Below are 14,634 nucleotides of genomic sequence, written 5' to 3' on the forward strand. Positions count from 1 at the left end.
TAGAAACTTGACCCGACTGAAAAGAAGTAAGAAATGGTGGACCTTGAAAATGACTTCAGGTTTTCTCACTGTGCAGAATATAGTCAAACACTGCTGCAGTTAAATATTTTACGCTTCTTCTCCCTGTGTGATCTACAATAATAATCTGTTTTGTGTTGATATTTACTGCTGTGTTGCTGACAATTACCTGAAAGAGAAGTGCTTCACTGGGCTGGAAAAAGTTTAGCTACATCAGAAAGCAGGTCTAATTAAGCAAGTTTATTCTATATATGTAAAAGGCTAAGTTGACTAGCACTTGTGTGATACATATAAAGCTTTCACTGGTGCCAATCACACATGTGTGTTTCAATCTATCATTGTCAACTGTGAATTTGGTTGACACTTCCATTATAGAGAAAGGGTGAATAGCAATATTAAAATATTTCTTCTAATTAATTTCCTTTCAATGTGCACGAATTCGTGCACCAGGCCACTAGTATGCAATATTTTATTTTTATTTAATTTAACTTGCTGGATAAAATGTCATAAGGTTATCTGTTCCTTTGCCTTTCCATCAGAGGTTAAGAAGAAAATTATAGGTATTTAAGTAGAAGCTGTATCCCCATAAATAGAGACCTGGGGCTTTTAGGGCGAATGAAATGACATGATTCCTTTGATTAATCATAACCATGACCACTTTTCAATCTCTTCACTGTTCTATGATCTTAACTTCTTTATAAACCAGGAAAAAAAATGGCATGTTTTCATTTAGACCCATCTCCTTCTCATAGAATAAATAATATGTTTGACCTTAAGATACTTACTTGTGAACATCAAGTTAAAAAAGTGACTGGCTGCTGCAAGGACAACACGATGAGCAGGTATTTTTCTTTCCTGGACCATAAGGATCACATCACACAATGTTTTCTAATCAAGAGAGAGAAAGAAATAAAATCAAAAGGGGCTCATTGTTTAAGGTTCTGGTTTAGCAAACATATTAAACAGGTGCTTGTCAAATGCTTTATCTCTATTTCCTATTTAAATTTGTTTATTTTTCCAGTACAGAATTTGTTTATAATATGACCTATTTAGGAAGGACTTACAGAGTGCTGTCATGAGTTTTCTGTACCAAAATCAGGCACTGAGCTTCCCAACAGTTAGGAAATCTTTATAATCAGCAAAGAAGTAGTCTACTAATTTTTTAGGGAAGACAATTTTTTTTTTCTGAGACAAATTCTAAGCTATTTATCACAGTGAGATATTATGGGGACAGTAAATGACATAATGACAATGTCCTTAATGGTTTTTCTTTCTGGCTTAATCCCTATGCACTTACTCCCCATCCCTCCAACAGAGCTGTCTGCTTGCTCTTTATCTATGAGTCTGCTCTATTTTGCTTGGTAGTTCAGTTTGTTCATTAAATTCCACATATGAAAAACAATCCCATTTACCATCGCACCAAAAAAATTAATATACCTAGGAATAAACTTAACTAAAGAGGTAAAAGACCTCTACTCAGAAAACTACAGGACGTTAATCTTTATAATCAGCAAAGAAGTAGTCTACTAATTTTTTAGGGAAGACAATTTTTTTTTCTGAGACAAATTCTAAGCTATTTATCACAGTGAGATATTATGGGGACAGTAAATGACATAATGACAATGTCCTTAATGGTTTTTCTTTCTGGCTTAATCCCTATGCACTTACTCCCCATCCCTCCAACAGAGCTGTCTGCTTGCTTTTTATCTATGAGTCTGCTCTATTTTGCTTGGTAGTTCAGTTTGTTCATTAAATTCCACATATGAATGAAATCATATGGTACTTGTCTTTTTCTGACTGACTTATTTCACTTACATAATGTTCTCCAGGTCCATCCATTCTGTTGCAAAGGTTTAAAACTTTGTTTTGTCCTGGCTGGTTTGGCTCAGTGAATAGAGCACTGGCCTGGGGACCAGAGGGTCCCGGGTTCGGTTCCAGTCGGGGACACGTGCCTTGGTTACAGGCTCCCCTCGGGCCAGGGCCCTGGTCAGGGCTAGCAGGAGGCAACCAATCGATGTGAGACACATCGATGTTTCTGTTTCCCTCTCTCTTCCACTCTCCCTAAAAAATCAATGGAAAAATATCCTCAGGTGAGGATTAACAAAAAACAAAAAGAAAAAAAGAAATGCAATGCCTCGTTAAAAAACAAAAACAACTTTCTTTGTTTTTACAGTAGAATAGTATTCCATTGTGTAAATGTATGCTTTTCAAACATAACAATCTGCTTTTAAAAATAATCTATCCTTGATAAAATCGAGAGTACACACTGCATTTCCCAAGACGGTAGCCTTCACAGATCTAAATTGAAACAGAAACAACTCAGAATACAGAGTGGATGAACCAAATGTCCACGCCGCACTCTTTCTGTAAACAACAGTTCTCTCAAATGTACTTCTGATAGGAGCTGGATACCAGTCACTTTTAAATTGTGATTTCTGGCCAAAGCCAAAACAGTCGTCACTCTAGGTTGCTGAAAGAAGGCAGATTTAAATTAAGTACTACAAATGTTGGAAAAATTGAAAATTAAAGAAAAAAGTAAGGTTTATTAGAACCATTAGAGATGAATTTCAAGGAAAAAAAAGTCCTTTCTGTAAAATAAAATTTCAATTACTTACTGAAATTAAATATATAATTTATAGGTAAGGCTCAGAGAAAATTTACAGCCTGGGATATGTTAAACACTCTTAGGATCTGGGAAAATAGTATTTTCAGAGTAAAAAAAAAATCTCTCACTCATAGAAATAGCTCAGAGGATATGGCATTTTGCATTTTTAAAGTATTTTGCTATAACTATTAATCTAGTTTCTGATAGATAAGTCACTGCTATTTCCTATTTTATTACTCCAGGAATAAAAATCCAAGTAAGACGGTAATGCTTAGATTGAGAAAGGAAATGGGCCCTAAACAGTTGGCTAAAGGATAAACATAATTTCCCTTTTATGGCTTATTTGAAGATTTTTTATAAGGCTACAGTACTGCTTAGAAATTATATGTAGATTACTTAAAGTTAAAGCTATTGTTATTCCAATAATGTCTTGAATTTTAAAAATGTTATTTCCTTTTATTTGGGGAGGAGGTTCAGAGTAGGCAAAACTCTCAGGTAATTTTGCTACAAACCACACCAAAAAAACCAACAATACTCAGGTACCAAAAACCAAACTAATGATTTGGTTACCACCAAAACAAGCTGATCAAGTAACTTAAGAGAGAGAGGAGCAAGATGGCAGCATAGGTAAACACCGGAGACTTCAAAACAAGCTGATCAAGTAACTTAAGAGAAAAAAAGAGAAAAAGAAAGGGAGCAGGGAAGGAAAGGAAGGAGGAAAAGAATATTGACAGGATAGCAAGCAAATAAGATAGGGGAGGGATCTATGGCTGCTGATGAAAAGTTCCAGAAAGTGCAGAGAGAGCTAAACAGAAATGTAGCCAAAAACCTTTCCAAGGCATTCTCAGCAATAGGAGTTTTAGTGGAGTGATTTAATAGGCACGGAGGACATTAGGGAAATCAGAGGGATCGTAGAGTAATTTAGTCTTAATCTAAAATTAATCTTTGGCTGGATATTAATGTTGTGTGTATGGGGGTGAGGGGTGAAAGGGGAGGAATCTTTTTTATCCAAATGGTACATTTACTTGACTGTACTACAGTAGATCAATAGGTTTCAACAAGAAATGGGGCTGACCTAGAGAGAGTTCCCTCCTGCTATCAGTCATCTGGGGAAGAGGTGTAACCACGGATAAGAAATGGGAAGAGAAAGAGACTCAGGTAAATCGGAGAATGTGAGAGGTAACAAGTCCTAGGTGAATGAAGAGAAACAAAAAGTACCTGTTGAGCAATACATGTTCACTGGATAAAACAAGAAAAATAACCCTTGCAATTTCTCTATTTATGTCCCTCATATTAGTTATATCTTTGTATTAATTTCAGTTTTTGAATAGTCTCTTATAAACAGCACAGATTTTTGTGTGACTTAGTCGGAAGTTCTCACCATCTAAGAATATTTTTAGCAGTGTTTAATTCTTCATATTTATTACTGATAACTTATGTTTTACCTTACAAATGCCAACTTCTTTTATGCTATTTATTTTGCTTTCTTGCTGTCTTCTTTTTTCTTTAACTGCCAGTTGCTATTTTGGTCACATTTTCTTTGTACTTTTTTCTTCCTTTAGAGACTGACTTACAGATATGTCAAGTATTTGCAAACTGAACTCAGCAGGGTATTAGTCAAATATTGTTCTAGGAATGCAAGGAGGGTTCAAAAAGTAATTCTATTAATGCAATTCATCACATTGACAGTTAAAAGAGAAAAACTTCTTGTAGAAAAACTTCAATAGATGGAAAAGACTGTTGAATAAAATTCACTTCCTGAGACTTTAATAAAGAAAACGATGTGCCTGTATACTAAAGGTCAAATATCAGAACTCCATAGCAAACATCGCATTTAATGGTGAAACAGGAAAGGCATTCTCATTCAAGTTTGAAACAAGTGGAAATTTGATATATGATAAAGATACCATTTCAAAAATGTGGTGAGAGGGTGGAGCACAAAGTTTAGGGCAGTAAAACTATTTTGTATAATGCTGTAACAGTTGATACATGTCATGATACATTTGTCAAAACTCATAGAATGTACAACAGAAAGAGTGAACCCTAATGTAAACTATGGTTATTAATAATGTCACAATATTGGCTCATCAGTTGTAACAAATGTATTACACGAATGCAAGATGTTAATAATAGGGGGAACTGTGGGGGTGAGGGCGAAGGGGTAAATGGAAACTGCACTTTCTGCTCAATTTTTCTGTAAAACTAAAACTGCTCTAAAAAAATAAAGTATAAATTCAAAAAATGTAGTGAGAGATCAGATAATTGAAAAATGGTATTGGGATAACTGTTACACTTTTATGGAAACATTATATTTCTGGCTCTTAATGTACTCCCTCTTCCTCTGGGGAAGGTAAGCCCTGGGAAGGAAGTTTCAGTCCTTTTCTTGAACTGTTACTTGTGGAAGAGTGACTATAGGATGGGCAAGAGTATGGTAGTGGTCACATGGAGCCAGGCCTCCGGGCTCATTCTTCTTCCATAATTCTGCCCCCAAATGAACAGGGAAAAAGGGGAAACTCTAGAAGACCCAGCAGCTGAGTACATCTCATTGGCAAGTGTCTAAAAATTTTGTCTAAGAAAAACAATGTGTCTTATGAAACATTATGAATAGATGAAATTCTCTATATGGTAAACATAGTGTCCCTATTAGCCTTTTGATAAGTGAGTCCTCCCAGTGAGTTTAGTCTTAGAGTCTATCAATTACAGACAGCTGATAAACTGGCAAACTCTCAACCACAAAAGCCAAGATTTTATGTTTTTGAAAAACCCTCTTCAGAAATGGAAGTTTCTGTTCTCTTTTTGGTTGGGAACAATAATGTGGGTTAGGATTGTATAATAATGTCAATTATATGCACTATTTACTATAGAGATAGAGGAGATTTGCTTGGATTTCTTCAGGTTTGTGGAGATGGGGAGGATGCTGTGCTAATCTTAACAGTTCTAGGGTCCCTTTGACATGCAAAAAAACAAGTGGCATGTGGCACCCACTACCTTGAAATTGGGAAATTCAGCTTTAGAGGTATTATATGAAATCTATTCCAGTGGAAGGCAGCCTACACTGCAGCTGCTGAGGAAGCTATCCTGATTACCCAAACACTTAGGCTTATGCCTTATTGCTGAGACTGAGCAGTCTAAGAAACCAGGGAGAGCAGACATTTGCAATTCAATTGCTATCATTTTAATTTATAGGCGGTCATAGAAGTGGGAATTTAATAAGAGGGCTCATAGGAATCAAATTTGGGGGATTTTATGTTGCTAGTTGGAATTAGATGCAATGCTTTAAGTCATGTAGTTCACTGCAGACTCTCTGGAACACTACGAATGACATATTGAGAAAAAATTGAGATGGGAAATGGAAGTGAACTTAATTGCTATCTATCCATTTCAAAGCTTTCTGGAGTAAAAACTTAAATAAGTTCCTAAACTAGTCTTCAGAGGACACACAAAAGAACAGTTATTGATAGAGGATGCTTCGTCAGCATTGAAGATAGAACAAAGCACTCCCTGTGCCAGTAAGAAAATAGATACCCTAAAAACAAAGTGAACTTGGAAATAAGAACTTATAGCTACGAGGTCCAGCTAACTTCTGTTGGAGTGGGGTGGGGCTTTGGTGTCCGAATCCTACCAATGCCTGAAGTTTATATAAGGACCAATGTCGAAATGAGATACAAGAGATCATACTATTGACAGGTAGTCAGGTAATCCCCCATTATGCAGTGCTTCTCTAATAAAACAAAGTTGGAAAATTAGGCTTTTCTTAAGAAGCCCATATACATAGGTCTTTCTACTCACCTCTGCAAACCAATAACCTAAATTTTGGAATCTGCATATTTTTATGTCCTGCAAGGGAAAAAAAAAAAGATGGCTGGACCCCAATCCAGCTTATAGAGTCTACCATAAGACACAGCTTATGGTCCTGCTTAACTAGAAGTAGGTGGGCATCATTAATAAAACAGCAGTGTCTTAATCCTACCAGACCTGAGGCCCTGAACCTAACTGTCCCCTATACCTGGGCTCCTGAGCATTAAAGAGAAAAAACCAACATGATATAGAAAAATGTTAGTTACATGCAAACAAGTGGTTAGAATAAGATGGAACTTGGAGACATTGTAGAAAATAGATCTACCTTTCATCTAGCGCCAATATTCCACCTTTGTGTGGAAATTACAGAAAAATCGGTACAGCGGTCTGGTAGGGTTAAGCTCTAACTTAATTAGATTAGAATCTTGAGATCTCCCTTTCTCTCTCTCTCTCTCTCTCTCTCTCTCTCTCTCTCTCTCTCACACACACACACACACACACACAACAAAATTAGGAAGACAGATATAAGCTTGAGACCTCATTTCCTTTCCTTTGGGTGAGGTGAACGTTAGAAATGTTCTTCCCTTCCATGTTTCAGTTCTTTTGCCCTCTGTTCCCAATACCACACACAGACAGATATAGACACAGACAGACAGACACACTACATTCTCCTTTTCAGAGAAAAAAAAAAGCCTTATCAATGGTTTTCTTTTTTTTTTTAATCCTCATCCAAGGATATGTTTTATTGATTTGAGAGAGGAAGGGAAGGAGAGGGATTGGGAAGGAGAGGGATGTAGGAGAGGAATATAGGAGAGGAAGGAGGGGAGGAAGAAGGGAGAGAAGGAGAAAGGGAGAGGGAAGGAATGAGGAGGGAATGAGAGAGAGGGAGGGAGGGAGAAAAATATTAATTGGTTGCCTCCCCTACACACCCTGACTGGGAATCGAACCTTCAACCCTTTTGGTGTATGGGACTACACTCCAACCAAATGAGCCACCTGTCTGGGGCCAAACTTTTTTCTTTAAGCAGCAGAATCCACTTTCAAATGATCTGATTGTATATAATTTATATAGACAGACTGGTTTCTCTGTAGTCAGAACTAGCCTGGCAACCAAGGGATGGAAGAGTCCCTGTCACTAATTTTGATCTTAGTAATGTCTTTCTGGGGATGGATTCTGTAAGTCTAGAGATTTAGGAACCCTAAAAAGAATGATTCAACCAAATGATACAACAATATTTTTACAGAACTGCAAGTTAAGACTGCGACCTTGTCATTTTGGGCTCCTTGTGCCACTGGGTAAAAAGAACAAAAGTTATTACATTTAGCTAGGTGCCTGACTCTAGCCATCCATGGGGCAGAAGATGGCTGGAACTCAGGGGATCCCCTTGGCTACCTTTGGTTGTCCGGAGACACAGCACTCCATGAGTTCCTATGCATCTTCCTGGACATAACAAGAATGGAAGGTCCTGTCACTTTTTACCCGGCCACCATTTCTCAGGGTTGTTTTGACAGCGAGTGACCCTAAGGGATTAGATAATGCCTCCCCTCCAGGATAAAGAGCAGGCTTGCTTATTGCTTGCTATAAAAATGGTAGATTTCTTAGCTCAGTGTCCACCCATTGGGCCCACACCATGTTGCCCTCACAGCACTCGTAGGACAAGGGGAACTGACACATATATGCTGACACTCACAATGCTGTGTTGTGAGTAATCAAGTCTGTGGTCTCTGACACCAGAGTCTCATGTCTTCTGCCAACATCCATTAAACAGCAACAGGATAACTAATCAGCCTTTAAGTAACATCAAATCCCAGACCCAACACTGGTCCGCCAAATCTAGTGGTAAATGTTAGTAAAAGACTGAAGTAATTGTATATACAGGCAAGACCAAAGGCTTAAGATACCTAGGACTAAAGGATTAGGTCACCCTTTTGGATAACGAACCGTGAGGAGCTGGCTAAAGACAAAGAATAGGAACAGACAGTGAAAGAAGTCATAAATACAATAATAAATAATAATAAAAATATTAATGAATAAATAATAATAAACAATGAATGTGGCTTCTACTTTCATTTCCATCCTTGTTCTTATATTTATACTAGAGGCCCGGTGCATGAATTTGTGCACCAGTGGAGTCCCTTGGCCTGGCCTGTGGGATTGGGCTGAAACCGGCTCTTCGACATCTCCTGAGGGGTCCCGGATTGCGAGAGGGCGCAGGCCAGGCCAAGGGTCCCCACCAGTGCACGATCAGGACCAGGGAGGGATGTGGGAGGGCTCCAGGGCGTGTCTGGCCCATCTCACTCAGTCCCGATTGGCCTGACCCCAGCAGCAAGCTCACCTACCGGTCAGAACATCTTCCCCCTGGTGGTCAGTGCACATCATAGCGACTGGTCAACCAGTTGACTGTCTGCTCCCTAATGGTGAGTACACATCATAGTGAGCAGTTGAGTGGCCTTAGCATATCATTAGCATATTACTCTTTGACACTTAGCATATTAGGCTTTTATTATATAGGATAAGTTTTAACTAGTTTCCTATCTTCTTTTCCATCCAGAATCATACCAAAACATCTATTATTACTTAGCCCTTAGGATCTTGAAATGATGATAGAATAAAAGATTATCACTAAGTGATCTTGAACTTGGAGTTAGATACGGTTAAGTGAAAAAATTTGATTGGTGACTTTGTTTTTGAATGATAGGAATGAGAATAGCAGCACACATGTTTGTATTGGACAACCTAAGGTGTAGACCATAGTGGACACTTGTAGATCCTGGTTACTTAGCAACCAATTTCCCCTGCCTATTAGAACCCCAAGCTCCCATTTCCAGAAAATTCCTCATTATGAACTATCTTGGAAAGGGCAATTCTCAGAGCCTGCCTCTCATTATGAAAGCAGATGCCCTAATCGGTTTGGCTCAGTGGATAGAGCGTCGGCCTGCGGACTGAAGGGTCCCGGGTTCGATTCCGGTCAAGGGCACGTACCTTGGTTGCGGCCACATCCCCAGTGGGGGTTGTGCAGGAGGCAGCTGATCGATGTTTCTCTCTCATCGATGTTTCTAACTCTCTATCCCTCTCCCTTCCTCGCTGTAAAAAATCAATAAAATATATTTAAAAAAAAAAAAAGCAAAAAGTCAAGATTTTTTTTTTTCTATTCACAGTAGAGCCTAAATCTGGCAAATGATAGAAGGCCAGCCAATTAGACAACTACCTCCAGGATTCTGAACCTTGAGTGAATGAAAGGTGGAGGGAAAACCACCTAATGGCAGCAACAGCAAGTGGTTAAGACTGTTCCTGCACAGTAACCTCGACTCCAGGGTTTCTGCAGCCTTGCTACCAGATAATCCCTGGTTCCTGCTTGTCTTCCAGCTGTGGTCAATGCTGTAAGCTCCTGTATTCTTTTTTTTTTTTTTTTTGCATTTTTATTTTTTTTTATTTTTTTTAAATATATTTTATTAATTTTTTACAGAGAGGAAGGGAGAGAGATAGAGAGTTAGAAACATCGATGAGAGAGAAACAAAAGTTGATCTCTTACCCCCTTCCCTCCTGCCCCCCAACCCTCCCCAGCCTTCCCGCTGCAGTTTGACAATCTGTTTGAGGCAGCTCTGCCTCTGTATCTATTATTGTTCAAAAGTTTGTAATGGTCTCTATTATCCATGAATGAGTGAGATCATGTGGTATTTTTCCTTCATTGACTGGCTTATTTCACTTAGCATAATGCTCTCCAGTTCCATCCATGCTGTTGCAAATGGTAAGAGTTCCTTCTTTTTTACAGCAGCATAGTATTCCATCGTGTAGATGTACCACAGTTTTCTAATCCATTCATCTACTGATGGGCACTTAGGCTGTTTCCAAATCTTAGCTATGGTGAATTGTGCTGCTATGAACATAGGGGTGCATATATCCTTTCTGATTGGTGTTTTTGGTTTCTTGGGATATATTCCTAGAAGTGGGATCACAGGGTCAAATGGGAGTTCCATTTCCAGTTTTTTGAGGAAACTCCATACTGTCTTCCATAGTGGCTGCACCAGTCTGCATTCCCACCAGCAGTGCACAAGTGTTCCTTTTTCTCCACATCCTCTCCAGCACTTGTCGTTTGTTGATTTGTTGATGATAGCCATTCTGACAGGTGTGAGATGGTACCTCATTGTTGTTTTGATTTGCATCTCTCGGATGATTAGTGACTTTGAGCATGTTTTCATATGTCTCTTGGCTTTCTGAATGTCCTCTTTTGAAAGGTGTCTATTTAGGTCCTTTGCCCATTTTTTGATTGGATTGTTTATCTTCCTTTTGTTAAGTTGTATGAGTTCCCTATAAATGTTGGAGATTAGGCCCTTATCAGATATAATGTTGGCAAATATGTTCTCCCATGTAGTGGGCTTTCTTGTTGTTTTGTTGATGGTTTCTTTTGCTGTGCAGAAACTTTTTATTTTGATGTAGTCCCATTTGTTTATTTTCTCTTTAGTTTCCAATGCCCTAGGATCTGTATCGGTGAAGAAATTGCTTTGGCATATGTCTGAGATTTTGTTGCCTTTGGATTCTCCTAGTATTTTTATGGTTTCCCAGCTCCTGTATTCTTGCAATAAGTTGTTTTTTACCTAAGACAGAATAGGTAGCTGTTGCAGATGGTAGTTGTTATGAGAATAAAATATGACAAAGCATGTAAAACACTTTGCAGAATGGCTGGTAGAAAATAAGTGCTCAAGAAGTGTTTCATAAGAGACCCTAAGGTTAGTGATATGCAGTAATTTACAGTCTTGGAGAGGTGAGTGTACAGAAGTTGAGCCATTTTAGTTAGTGAGCCTAGATGACTACCCAGCATCTAATGCTCAAATCAGCCTTGTGGTTCTCTCCTATCACTTTCAATAGAGCTTACATAAGCTTTTAAATTCCAGGTATGCTTTAGTTCATTTAACATGAGGAAACTATAGTGGTACCCAGGAAGGTCTCAAAACGTATCCCTCAATGCTAAGGGTCTCCTGGACTTCATTGACACAATAGAAACAACTGGATATGTGCAGCAGTGACTATGACTCAGTCCTGCTTTGTAGTGCCCTTTACTAGTGCCATCAGGTAAGAAAATGAATATAAACAAAAATTTAGGAAAAGAAATGAAAAGGTGTGCAACCTAATTAAATAAGATGCCACTATACACCCACTAGAATTGCTAGCATTATAAAGACTGAGAATACTAAGTATTGACAAGGATGTAGAGCAAAAGCCTCTCTCACACACAGCTGGCAGAAATGTGAACTGGCAAAATGTTGTAAACTATGACAGTATCTATAAAACTTTATGCAGCATAATCTATAACTCAACAACTCCATTCTTAGGTATTTCCCAACAGAAATGCATACATGTGCACATCAAAAGACATGTACAAAAATGTTCAAAGTAGTGCTCTTCTCAACAGTCCCGAACTGAAAATGACCCAGATGTCCATAACGATAGGATGGATAAAATGTGGTGTTTTTATACAATGGAATACTATATAGAATGAGGATGAACTAGAGCTATTAGTATATCTAACAGCATAGATAAAAATCACAAACATAGTCTTTAAGAAACTAAGACAAGAGTATTTATGATTCCATTTATATAAGTTCAAAAAAAGTAAAAGAAAAATCTATGGTGATAGAAGAATAATAGTTACCTTTGAGGGATAGTGACTGAGAAGGGCATAAGGAGGGATCACTTGGTAACAATTCATTGAGCTGCACTTTATGATTTGTATCCTTTTACATGAATCCTCTACTTCATTGGAAAATGCACTTAAAAACAAAAGGCCAGAAATGACTGAAAGGGTGATGGAGGAAAAGGCTCCATAAGAAGTTGAAAAAAAAAAAGAAAAAGCTGCTGGTTCTGCAGAACCCCCTTTCATCACTATGTATAAGATTGGCTACTATGTTACAGAGAGATGACATGACCTAAATCAAATTATCTAAAAATAATAAAACTAATTAACGGTAGCCCAGGGATTGGAACTCAGGTTTTCTAATTGCAGTGTTCTCAAATTCTTACAGAAATGTTTCATAGAGGAATCCTTGTCAGTCAGGTACTCATTATCCTGATTCCCAAAGTACTGAGGTCATAAGGGTAAGCAAAAATAGTCATTACACAAAAACATTCATGAAAGAACAAAGACACATATAAAATCGGTCCTCACTCAAACATTCCTTCTCTGGCCAAACCAGCTTCTATTCCTGCCAATCCCTATCAACTGCCCTTGTCAGTCATTCTTGGTGAGTCTCTCTTGTGTTATGATGTTAAATAGAACAACACAAGTGCAACGTAAATCAACTGCAAAATGAACCTACACATCTTAGATGCAAAAGAGGCAGGATTCCATGAAGTTGGGAAAAGTACTATTGGAGAACTGCTGGACTTACAGGCAAAGCCATTGACAAAAAAAGGATCCAGCAGATTAAGGTCAGTTAACCACCGAAGAAGAAATGTCACCTAGCATCCATTTTCCCTTCCTACTCAGTACAGAATCCTGATTTTTCAGTTACTGTATTTCTATTTTGACAGTAGGTAAACAGATGTTAATATAGTCCAAAGCTAAGTCTACGCAATGGATATAAATCCATTTTAAAACCTAAGGAGCTAAATTACACAGTCTCAGGCAATCCCCTCTCCTCAAGTAAACATGTGACACTGTAACCTACGAGCACGTTGTCTCTGCAAGAAATGAGGCAATGCTTTATCATGCTACAGTCCACGGAAGAAAACGCATTATCTGAAGGAGTGGAAAGGTTGCTGAAAACAAATGTGAGCCCTGGTGGACTGTGTCCAACTACCGTAGTTAAATGCACCAGAAATTTGAAGTCAGTAGTGCTGTAATACATAAAAATGGTGGTGTGGTCACAATGAAAGAAAGCAACATGAATGGATACATACAAATAGATACATAAAGTAAGTTACATAAAATACTGAATTCAGGCATTTCACAGCTCTTTCAGCACAAAGGCTAGGAAAAGATTGAAAGGCGTTCCCACAGAGGATCGCCTGCATTCATGCGCCACGCCAGCCAGGAGCGGATGAACAAAGACAAGATCCCATCGGCCAGAATTCCCGTAAAGAAGCCAAACCTAAATATCTTCATAAGGATCTTAAATTCCTCTACGGTCATCCCCATTCCCATCAGAACCACTAGATAAGCAAACCAGGTCTGGCAGGTACTCCGACAACCTGCTTTTGTCCTCTTGAAAAACTGGGCCAGGGTCACAAAACCGAAACATGCTTACAAGTCTCCTTAGACTCTTATTTCCTATAAAGTTTACAGAATCAAAAAGTAATCAAGTGATTTTTTTTTAATGCTCTATTGGTATAAGATGTTATGGAATTTAAAAAAAAACACACACACAAAACTCTAGCCGACATTCTCTGGCGTATTAAAATCGGTTCTTTTCATAACCCACCTTTCGCCGACGCGTGAAGCCCTGAACGAAGGCGCCTCCTACCCCAGACAGAACAAAGAGCCCGTCCGCGCAGCAGAGGCGCACGGGGCCCTCCAAAGGCAGCGGCACGGCGTTGATCGATGGCCGTCTCAGCTCGAAATTAACATGCAGGGGAGGGTGCCGCAACCTCGGAAGGGGGCGGGGATGCTTATGCGAGAGGAGCTAGATTTCAGGCCCGGCCATGCTTCTCTCCCCGCTGCGGGGGCTTCTGGTTGGGCTGTGCCATTGGGCTTCTTCGCACCCGATCTCCTGACACCTGACACCGCGCTTACACGGCTCGCCGGTGGAGGGGGGCTCCTCGCCTCCCAAGGCCATGCCTAGGGCAGAGCCGCCACACCACCGACACCGGCGCCGAATGCCAGCCCGGGGAAGCTCCCAGGGTCTGACCTGGGAGTCCGGGCATCGATAGACGAGGAGGCACTGAAAGCGACCCTCTCCTAACAGCAGCTGGCTGGCGTGGAAATGGGAGGAAGGGCGAGGACGGAGGAAGAAGAGGGTCTGGGTCCACAGGGCGCGCGCATTTCGGCCCAGGAAGCAAGGGGCCAGAGTCCGGACCCCGCCACCCCCCGCCCCGCCGTCCGCCACATACCTGTTTCCGCATGTTATTCATGACACCCATGAAGCCCGCCAACAATTTCGCTTCTTCTCGAGCAGCAAGCTTCTTCTCCGTCTTCTTCTTGCAGCTTTTCTCCACCACAGAGGTGGCCATCCTCCGTCAGCTCGGTGCACGCCCGGGCTCGCCGGGCCGGCCGAGGG

The 14,634-nt window shown here is 39.7% G+C and overlaps 1 protein-coding gene across 5 annotated transcripts in view; it reads right to left on the reverse strand.

Moving 5' to 3' along the window:
- The window catches only part of KLHL7 (kelch-like family member 7), a 47,684-nt gene extending 33,056 nt beyond the window's left edge, over window positions 1-14,628 (reverse strand). Inside the window, exons 1-3 of one of the 5 annotated variants that reach the window (XM_014544632.1) lie at window positions 14,468-14,556; window positions 4,069-4,252; window positions 804-906 (exon numbers count right to left, since the gene is read on the reverse strand). In XM_014544632.1, the coding sequence (XP_014400118.1) occupies window positions 804-882 (79 nt within the window). In that variant the 5' untranslated portion in view covers window positions 883-906; window positions 4,069-4,252; window positions 14,468-14,556. Of the gene's footprint in view, window positions 1-803; window positions 907-4,068; window positions 4,253-6,412; window positions 6,430-12,071; window positions 12,093-13,839; window positions 13,973-14,467 lie in introns of those variants that run through there. The other 4 variants (XM_014544633.1, XM_005872283.2, XM_005872285.2 and 1 more) reach the window with 4 other exon arrangements.
- Window positions 14,629-14,634: the final 6 nt, after the last annotated feature.

Source organism: Myotis brandtii, unplaced genomic scaffold (genome assembly GCF_000412655.1).
Source record: "Myotis brandtii unplaced genomic scaffold, ASM41265v1 scaffold374, whole genome shotgun sequence".
In the NCBI taxonomy this organism is placed as follows: domain Eukaryota; kingdom Metazoa; phylum Chordata; class Mammalia; order Chiroptera; family Vespertilionidae; genus Myotis; species Myotis brandtii.